General features: G+C 31.7%; 1 protein-coding gene across 1 annotated transcript; it reads left to right on the forward strand.

Moving 5' to 3' along the window:
- The first annotated feature begins 9710 nt into the window (after window positions 1-9710).
- Window positions 9711-10720, forward strand: LOC122601385 (U3 small nucleolar RNA-associated protein 25-like). Its single transcript, XM_043774149.1, has 3 exons — window positions 9711-9831; window positions 9885-10283; window positions 10554-10720. The coding sequence occupies exons 1-3, from the start codon at window positions 9711-9713 to the stop codon at window positions 10718-10720; spliced, it is 687 nt and encodes a 228-aa protein (XP_043630084.1).
- Window positions 10721-10954: the final 234 nt, after the last annotated feature.

The raw sequence follows: 10954 nt of genomic DNA on the forward strand, positions 1-10954 counted from the left end.
AGCTTAACCAAATCAGTTATTATAATTATTATAATACTATTAATATCTTCATTATTTTTTATATGTATCAAATAGTAACCATTATTATATTATTATTGTTATTACCATTATTTTTTTTTAATGTATCAAATAGTAACCATTAGAATTAATTTAATTAATTTAAACTGTATTTATCTTATATATATATAAATGCAATATTTTTGTTAGACTTATATTATATTTAGAATAATTTATAAGTAACTTATAAATCAAGTCTGAAAAGTTTGTATAATCATAATGACATTATCATCAAATATTCTAGAAAATTACTGAACTAATAATAATTAAAAAAAAACTAATTATAATGTTTTGTGCAATTGATTAGCAAAATACATGCCAAAATGCAACAAACAAAGACACAATATATTCAAAACAGATCCAAAAATAATTTTAAATAGAATAAATGATCAAAATATCATATAGAAGTTTGTTATAATATGAAGAAAAGAATTGATAGAGAAAGAGAGGTAATTCTATTAATCATCAAATAGGGTTACAATATAGTCTTGTATTTATAGGCTCCAATAGAATATTCTAAAGAATATGCCAAGACATTAATAAGGAAGTGAATATCCATACAATAATAAAATATTCATAATACTCCCCCTTGGATATTCACAAGTTATTATACGCAAATATGGTGTTTGCTGCCTCATTAAAAGCCTTACCAAGAAAAACCCAGTGGGATAAAAACTCGGTGAAGGGAAAAAGAGTGCAGCGTGTATAATACTCCCCTTCATTTGAATATCCGTCTTCAAAATATTGAATATCGATCTTGTATACAAATGACTTAATAGTCTGCCAATTTATTGCTCAATCAGGTTTTATGAAGATTGATTGTGTCACCGTTTTGTTGATCATATGTTGAGATTGAATCTATCATCGTCTAAGCTTGATCTATGTACATCACACTATCTTCAAATGATACTGTTGAATATTTCTTGCCAATATCGTGAACACATTCTTCTTGAGCATCTTCATTATTTATCTTTGACCATGATCATCTTCGTAGTTTGATGCAACTGTTAAGGACTGCTTCTCCATGAATTATGTAGTGTCACCATTTGTGAAAAACTAAATTGTTGTGACCGTGCTTTAAGCGGATGAGACAAATATCTAGAATCAACATATCCAATCATCTTTGCAAGTGAACTCTTTTGATCAAATAATCTCAAATCTCATGTATCGAAGTATGTCTTCAGTTTCATCCAGCGTAGCTTGTTGATTCGGAGCCATTTATTTCTAATACATTTATAGAATGATGTAATATCGGGGATATGCAATACTATCATTAGTACTAATAAAATACATCAATGTCCCATTTGCGGTTCGAAAACCGATAATAGCTTAATGAATAAGCCTTGCCAATGTTGAAGCTCTTTAACCTTTCGTCGATGTACTTTCATAAATAGACAAAAATCTCATTCAATTTATGCTCGATTTTTCGAGATGATACAACACTAAGTTGTAGTATATCCATCTCTTCATGAGATTCACTTATATGAATTTTGACATCCATTCATTAATTATTTATAAATCTCCCCCTTGGATGTCTAATTCGCAAATTGATGATATTGCATGTAGACAATTGTGCCATACACATATCTTGTTTTTTCATATAATGACATAATAATCTTAAAACCAATATCGTTCAAAAGAACCATTCATAAATATGTTGATCATGAAAATTATGATACATGCTCCAAGCATTATATATACATGTGAAACTTTAAGCCATTTGCAGGCTCTATTAATAGCAAGGAGATACAAATAACTATTTGTATATCACGGTATTCAAATCTACCAATAATATGATCAACCATGGGAGAAATATATCTAGGTCTTTGCGAAAATCTATTGTAACATCAATTGTGCCATATACGTCAATATATCAATTTCTCATTTCGCTTTAGCACAAAGACCGATAAAGTATGCTACACATTCTTATATATGAACTTCATGTCCAAAAATTCGTGCACGATTAGAGGCTTTAAATATTTAGTAGCAATGTGCGTCTTGCTATTTTAGTCAACGTATCTCAAATTATTGCACCTCATAGCATATATGCTCTTAAAATTTGCACGCATAGTATTAAGCGCCTTATAGTATACATAATTGTTTTCAATATCAATCTTATTTCAATTTCATGCTTTCGATTCAATCAATACTTGACATGATAACTTTTTTGTAAGAGATCTCTTCATTATTCAAATATCATTGGTTTCATATGAAGCATCATGTCTATTGTCTCTTTAAGACACATGTTTGGGTCTTTTTACCTCGATATAACCATCATAATGATTGCTCCTTTTATTTTTGAGGCTTTTTATTTGGAATCGATATCCTTTTGTGCGCATGCCATTGACTCATATCAGTCGTCAGTTTTTAGATACCATCAATTTGGAGCATTGAAATCTGTATATGGCTTTATTTGATTTAGTGAGCGTGTAAGTTAATTGTCAAACTCAAGTGAATCAATCATCATATGAACCTTATGTTCTTGTTAGTAAGTTCACACAATAATCATTATAAATTGTTTGATCTCTCCCCCTGAATAGATTCCTCTTTTGAAATACATATATATGCATTGGCATAGAATATATACCATATCCAAGATAACGGGGAGGAACTATTTTATTTTGTTGGCATGATGCATGATCATATTGTATAGAGACTTTGCCCAAACATATAATTCATAGTTTTGCTCTCATAATCATTTAATTTGCAATAGACGCTTAATAAGCTCTTTAAAATTTACCACCATTTACGAATACTCGCAATCTTATTAGCTAAGCCATTATTGAAGCAACGTTCATGTTAAGCTTTTCATGATATATGACCATTTAGACGATGCATCGCTTTTGAATAACTAAATGGTATATTAGATGTATAGGCCACATACATCCTCTTATATCATCTTTAGATATATAAGGGAATTAGTCCCCACTTGGCTAGCAATTGGTGAATAACTGATATATTCCAAGAGCTTATAAACTCATTACTTTGAAGAATCTACGGATTCTCTTTTGCATCATATATAGATCCGGGATGGTCTCACCGCTCATGCCAAACAATAATAACAAAATCATGGCTCATAAACTTCTCGTTGTGACCATATGCGATTCGAGTATATTATGTATTGCATAATTCATATACAACGATGAGTGCATCATGACTCTTAAAAGTTGTTCCTTTTAATTATTATATATTAGCTATCAAAGTAGCTCTTTAGGAACCAACAATATGTCAATAATATGACAAAATGCATATATAAACTTCTTTGAAGTGAAAGAACGACGTATTGTATATAGCCATTTTTCTTTAGTCACTAATAATTTGGTCACTCATTGTGACAACTCGTGTTCATAATAGAAACACTATTAGAAGTGAACTCTCATGTTCATTTGATCATATGGTGTCATCTCGTGTTCTTTAAAAGAAACACCTTGATATTTGAATTTCCATGACCATGATACATATTGAGCATTCTGATTGCATGAAATTGCATTCACTTTAGTGAATGGATACCACACCGTTAGACAGCTTTATAAAATTTATATCAAGTTTATATTTCATGAGCATCCAGGCGAAGTTGTACTCGCTTATAATTTACAAATTTTGCAACTTCACGTGCAACTAATTATAGCGAGATTGTAAAAGAGTCACATGTTTGTGATTTTCATATATTCTTATGACCATTGTCATGAACTTTGATGTGCTCTCATATTGAGCTCTTCTAAATATTCCCCATAATTATATGGAGTTAGATGGATCATATAGACAATAGTATGAATTACAAACAACGATAAATTTCACATAGCTTGATGATTATAGTCAATCTTTAGTCAAAGAACACTAAGTATAAAAATAAAAATATATTTGAATATATTATAAAACTGTAATAATAAAGTAAAAATCAATTTATGACTTTTCTTTTCAAGAAAGAGTTATTACAAATATCTATTTGTTTCTCAAATATGTATAAAAAAAACTGTTTTTCAAACCATGAAATTCATGTATATTAATTCATCATGGTAGTTCATGTCAAGTATTTGACAAATTGCATGGTATTCGATAACCATGTTGCGTAATAAACTGATGTTACTAGCAAACCATAATTCCATCATACAAATCAGTAACTTCTGATTACGATTTTTGATCCAACAAAATAAAAAATTATAGCTCGTTGCACAATAATTATTAGTTATGATTCCCAACGAAGAATCATTAAGAGCTTTTGAACTACATGAGGTAGTTTATTAACATGACAAATAATGTCAAAAATCAAATAAACGATAGCTATTTTTGCTTTGAATGTGTTCAAAGAATCACACAAGAACCTTTTGTTCTTTATTATATATGAACTACATATAGTAGTTTTATTCAATAACTTATAGTTATGCATGCTTCCAACGGGTCTTTCACCGCTAGATATTCAAGCGTTGACATGATTCAACTCTTTCATCTTTATATATGCGCTTTTCGAATCCTAATGGAGATGATGTTGGAAAAAATCATTGATTTTGCATGCTCTTGCAAAGAGGTCTTATCACCAACTTTAATTGTTTTCCAACATTATTTGGAGATTGATGGATTCGATATATCAATAATAATTATTTCTAACTGTGCAAAGATTTTTCATTGTAACTACAAATCAAGAGAATATGTAATCACTTGTAGCTCTTGCATAATAAACCTTAGTTTATTAGCCTCATATTGAGATCAATTGTCATTGTAAATAACCGTTGTCATTTACTTTGATGAGCTACAATTATTTATGCTTTGAATAAATTCAAAGAGTAGCAAAGAATTACATGTTCTTTTAACATAACTTTTAAGTTTCTTATGCATAACCGTAGTTATAATTCACCTTAGTGAATAACAAAAAAATTAATGAGTAAGGAAACCTTGAAGTTTCTTTTGCATAACCGTAGTTATGATTCATTTTTGTGAATAACAAAGAACAATGTTCATTTATTGCATAACTAATGTTATGAAATCATTAATTGCTTCAAGCAATCTTAAAAATTAATAAAGTGAAACCTTAAGTTTCTTATGCATAACGGTAATACGTTATGATTCACGTTAGTGAATGACAATAGAACAATTTGTTCTTTAATGCATAACTGATGTTATGAAATCATGAATTACTTTTCGAGCAATCTAAAGATAGAACAATAAGTACTTTGAACATAACTCAATACAAATATCATAATCATAATCATAATGTACCTTATGACAATCCTTTTGAATGAAAACTTTAATACGGATTGTAAAGGAAAATTGTTTGACTGTCAAACCTTTAAAACATAGTTAATCAATTAACACAATATTCAGTTTCTTACCTTTGCAAATTTATGAGACCAATGTGAACTCGAAAAAACATGTTGTTGAGATTCTTGAAAGTGTTTCAACAGAAATCAATATAGCTCAAAAGAATTTTGTCAACCGAATATATATATATATATATATATTTTATGCATGATCCGTAAACGAATGCATAAATCATAACAATCAATTTATTATTTATTTAATATGATTACCTATTCAAAGTTATAAGACCAAAAGCAAACTTTATCTCACAAAAAAAATTTCTCAGCCGATAATAACGCTTTGAAAAAAAATAAAATTATACCCCATGTGAATGGCTGCTATTTGTTTTAATGTGAATGTGTATATTTGTTATCGAGCACTTAAAAGAATTTTTCAGCCGATATAAAACTTTTGGGTTTTTAGCCATTGTAAAAATAAAACAAGCAAGAAGCCGACGAGTTGTTTTCTTGTCATCAATTAATTTGTACTTCAAATGATAGTTATCCAAATCGAACCACTTGTCGAACTAAATATGATGGTAATCAAGTTTAACTACTGTTAGCGGTCAATTCAGATAAATCATTCAAATATACACATGTATAACACAAATAATATATTCATGAACAAAACATATAATTTCTTTTAAGGAATGAGAGTCACCCAAATCAAACTACTTGTCGCGATAAACAAGGCAATAACCAAGTTCAAATACTGTTAGTAGCAAATTCGGACTATCATTACAAAAAAAAAATTAGTTTCATTCAATGACTATAACAAATATTAATAACAATAGGTATTATAAGTTTTTATCTCAAAACATACCTAAAAGCATTAGATCTCCGTCAAATTACTTTTACTTATCAAGCTATAAGCCTATAACTCACAAAAAAAACTCTTGGCCGAAAGTAATGCTTCAAAATAATAATAATAATAATTATTATTATACCTCATGCGAAAGTCGGCTAAATGTTTTAAAGTTCAACACTTCAAACTTTTAATTGGTTATCATAACCTCTGTATATGATTGTATAACTCGGTGGGATATTTGTTTTTGAAGCTTTGTCGGCCGAATGATTTTGTTTAGGGTTTAGACTATCGTTCTGATAACGTGTTATAATATGGAAAAAAGAATTGAGAGAGAAAGAGAGGTAATTCTATTAATCATCAAATAGGGTTACAATATAGCTTTGTATTTATAGGCTCCAATAGAATATTCTAGAGAATATGTCAAGACATTAATAAGGAAGTGAATATCCATACAATAATAAAATATTCATAGTTAAGTTATACCAAACATTAGTTAAAAACTTAAGGTGAATTAACTGAAAAAAACAAAGATATAATGTGTTTAAAACAAATCACAACGTCATCAAAATATTATAAGATATGATATCAATAAAAAATATTATAAGTTGGAGTACATTTGGGAGTTTTGTAATTTTTGTATCAATTTTGAATTATTATGAACATATCTATATCTTTTTAATATTCTAGAAAGAATCCATTTTATGGAAGAAAAAAATATCATGTAAATGCTAAATAATGGCAAGAATTGGTTACAAAACTTACGCACATGATTAAAAAGAAATATTATTTTTATTATTATATCTGTATCTTTATATCCATATATTATACTTTTATATTTATATATTATATGTTATATTTACATAATCTACATGGCATGAAATAATACCAAAAAATTGAAAAAAATACAACTAAACAAAAATCCTAGTTGTCATTAAATAAAGGCGTCACATGGGGTTTTTTACATCATCTTTTAGTTATATATATAAAAATGAGCATGGTACCTGCGTAATGCGACGAAGGTAGTGGAAAAGGCTGTCTAGTGGTGTCGGTGATGGTATTATCGGTGTTGGTTGCTGTGTCAAATGATGTAGATTGATGTAATTGAGATAGTGGAAATTTTTAAAAGATTAGAGACTTAAAGTGTTAATTATTAATATAAAGGTTTATAGTGTAAATTAATTCCTTAAGAGCAAGTTTGGTATTTTATAAAAACTCTTTTCATAATGGCTGTTCATTAAGGGTAATTTAATAATTTCGTATGTAACTATTTTGTAACTATTTCCTGAAAATAAAGGAGTATAGATAAATGTTTTTTGAGTTTTTTCTTTTGATTTTAGTTAAAAGAAGATTAAAAAGGTAACAACTTTAAAATTCCATATCCACTATTAATCAGATCAATACCCGGTCGGTGACCGGGTCAACCTACTAACCTATATGACCTGAAGTCAACCCGCCAATCTATCAATCCATCAACTCATATATAACTTGAAATCAATTCACATATTCATTTAACCCGTCAACCCAATTTTTTTAGGTTGGTGATTGGGTTTGGGTTTACGGATTGAGAGATTTAGATTGAGATTTCAAACTCGATATTGATATCAGGTCGGGTTCATGTTAGATATTATCAATCCATCAACCAAACTCGTCATCCGCGATTAACTATTTTATAATTATATTTATATTTGTTTTAGTTATTATTTCATATAAAGTTATTTACCTGTGGATTAGAAATTTTAAAGTTGACGGTTGGTGAAGTCAACCATGAACCATCCTCACCCTCACCTGTTTTTCCTGAATAAAAGTTTATGAGCATCATTTTTAAATCAAAATTAAAATCTTCTAATAAATATTCACCATTTTATGCATTACATGGACACTATTCTAGTTTATAAAGAAAATCTTTATAAATTAAATTAAGATGTGATTTAAATTGAAACACATATTATTGATTGTTTAAATAATAAATTTCGTGCTACCCGATAATTGTATCTCATTTTTTGTTCTTGTGATTTTGAAATTCAAGACATATCTAAAAAAAAAAGTCATATATGTCGAAATGACATTAGATTCCTGCATTTTTTTTAACCAAACTCATTTTTGAATTCTCATGTTTAATTAAAGCCTACATATTCTTTTTAAACAGTTTTGTCGATTTCTGTTTATGTTCAATATTGAGCCTATGCGTATAGAGTTACTTATGCCATTTGACGTACTTCTCTCTTGTTGTATGTGTGTGATTATGTGTTTGTTGTTGTGTTTCTTGACGTGCTTATTTGACGTGCTTTTTATGTATTTGAGACTTGAGACTTTGGACTAAGGCAGGTACCGTAAGGCCGAACTTTGAGACATTGAGACATTTGGACTTATTATGGCGTAACTCTGCTCGTTATATATTGAACTATTACTTACTTAGACTTAAAGAATCGACAAAAGACTTATTTCTTTGACTAGACTTTTGAATAAAACCTACGAACTCACCAACCTTTGTGTTGACACGTTTAGTATACTTTTCAGGTGCTCGGGTTAATCAGGGATAAAGACTGCTATGCTAGACTGGAATTCGAAGATTAGTGCTCCTTATTTATTGTCAGACTTTACGGCTACATGCCTTGGATTATTCTTTTTGGATTTGGTTGTAATAAGCTATTTTTAGCGCTGTTATGACTTTGAACTCATGTTTTTGGGAATATATTTATTATATTTTATTTCATTTAGTGGTATCTATGTAATTCCATGTCGTGCTGTACTTTTCATGACACCTCATGTTTCCGCCAACGGTGGGGTGCTACAGGATGGTATCACTAGACTATAACCTAAGAACCCCGTATAGCATTTACGATAGGAATCATAGATGCATTCTAGACGTGCTAACGTCGCTTATATTTTGAGTTCATATTCTGTTTAGACTTATTATTCCTGTGTTTATTTTGACTATGGCTATCATTTGGTGACTGTGTGCTTTCGGTGTTATTGTGATTATTTATGTGTATTAGAGCAAGATGAAGTGATGGCGCTAACTAGTATCGCATAGCGATAATCATAGAAAAGCCTGATCAACTGTTTTATGATTACCGCTATGCCTTGCGACAGTTATTGACATCAGTGATTGCACTTGTAGTGAGAGTGTGGTAGCTACTTTGGGCTGCTTAATGGGTGTTTGTTAGGTGGAGGGTTAGCCGCTGGTACACCCTGTATACATACCCGACCAATACCTAGAGAGCATAGCAGTACCGTGATCCGACCTTGCATTGGATGTACTAGGGGTGTGAAGGGTTAGCCGCTGGTACACCCTGTATACATACACCACTAGTGCAACGGATGTAGGTGTTAGATTCGGACCACATTTTAACTACGATTTAGGGTTATATATTATTAGTATATATATATATATATATGTATGTATTGCATTGACATGAATTGCGTGAATAGTTTAGGTTCTAGATAGCATTCCTTAGACCATAAGACGAGAGAGCTTACTGAGAGTATCTTGTGATGTTAACATTGTCGAGTGTATTTTTCCCCGACTAACAATACGTGGTTATAGGACAATGGCAAGAACAAGATCTAGTGCTGGAACTAGCGGCGGTCGTGGAAGAGGCCATGGTGAAAACGAAGACTCTGGTCAAGGTCGTGGTATTGGCCGAGGAACTGGACGGAGTGGAGGCCGTGGTATTGGTCGTGGACTGGGCCTGAGGTAGTTCAAGGTGCTGGCCGTGGTGCAGGTCGTGGAAATGAACAAGCTGGAGGTCGAGGTATTGGTCGTGGCGTTGGTCGTGGTGCAGGCCGCGGTGGCGGCCGGGGTAGTGGTCGTGGACGCGGTCGTGGTGGAGCTGAAAATGAAACTACTAATGAGCAAGCTGGCATGCAACCAGACCCAGCCATGATTTCCATGATTACCCAAGTGGTTAATACTGTACTTGCGCAAAATGCTCAAAATGCACAAAATGCTCAAAATGCGCAAAACGCAGAGAATGAAGATGCCCAGTATGAGGATGCTCAGTATGATGATGCTCAGTATGGGGACGCAGGGGATGATCAGAATGGTGAATATTATGAAGACGTTGATCAAGGAATTCGTATTGGGACTGTGCCAAGGGGACCTAGAAGTGGTGTCAGGACTTGTACTTACAAAAACTTTAAGGATTGTGGCGTGCAAGAGTATGATGGTAAAGGTGGAGCAGTCAAGTTTATTCAATGGTTAGAAAAGATGGAAGCTGTGATTGGTATTAGTGATTGTACTCCTGAACAAAGGGTCAAGTATGTGGCAAACTCTTTCACTAAAGATGTTTTGTCTTGGTGGAACACTCAGTGCCGAATCAGAGGCAGATTAGCGGCAGAGGTGATGTCTTGGTATAACTTCAAAGAGTTGATGATGAGAAAGTTATGTACAGCAACCGAACTGGTGAAGCTAGAACGAGACTTTTTGGAACATAAGATGGTTGGTGCTGATCATGCTGGATATACTACCTGTTTTAATGAACTGTCAAGGCTCGTTCCGCATTTGGTTGAACCTGAGAACAAAGGTATAGAGAAGTATCTTCGTGGGCTAATTCCTTAGGTTAGGTCGACTATGGCTACTGTTCACCCACTTACCCTAGAGGAGGCTATATTGAGGTCTGAAGCTATGATAGAGGAGTTGGTTCAGTGTGGAACTATTACTGCTGTTGGGACAAAAAGAAGGAAGCAGTGGACGAGTAATAATAAGAAAGTTTTGGCTATCTGATGGGAAGAGACAAAACAGAGGTAAGGTATTTGCAGTGACTGATGCTGGCAAAAAGGAATATGTAGGTCC

Source organism: Erigeron canadensis, chromosome 5, assembly GCF_010389155.1.
Source record: "Erigeron canadensis isolate Cc75 chromosome 5, C_canadensis_v1, whole genome shotgun sequence".
Taxonomy (NCBI): Eukaryota; Viridiplantae; Streptophyta; class Magnoliopsida; order Asterales; family Asteraceae; genus Erigeron; species Erigeron canadensis.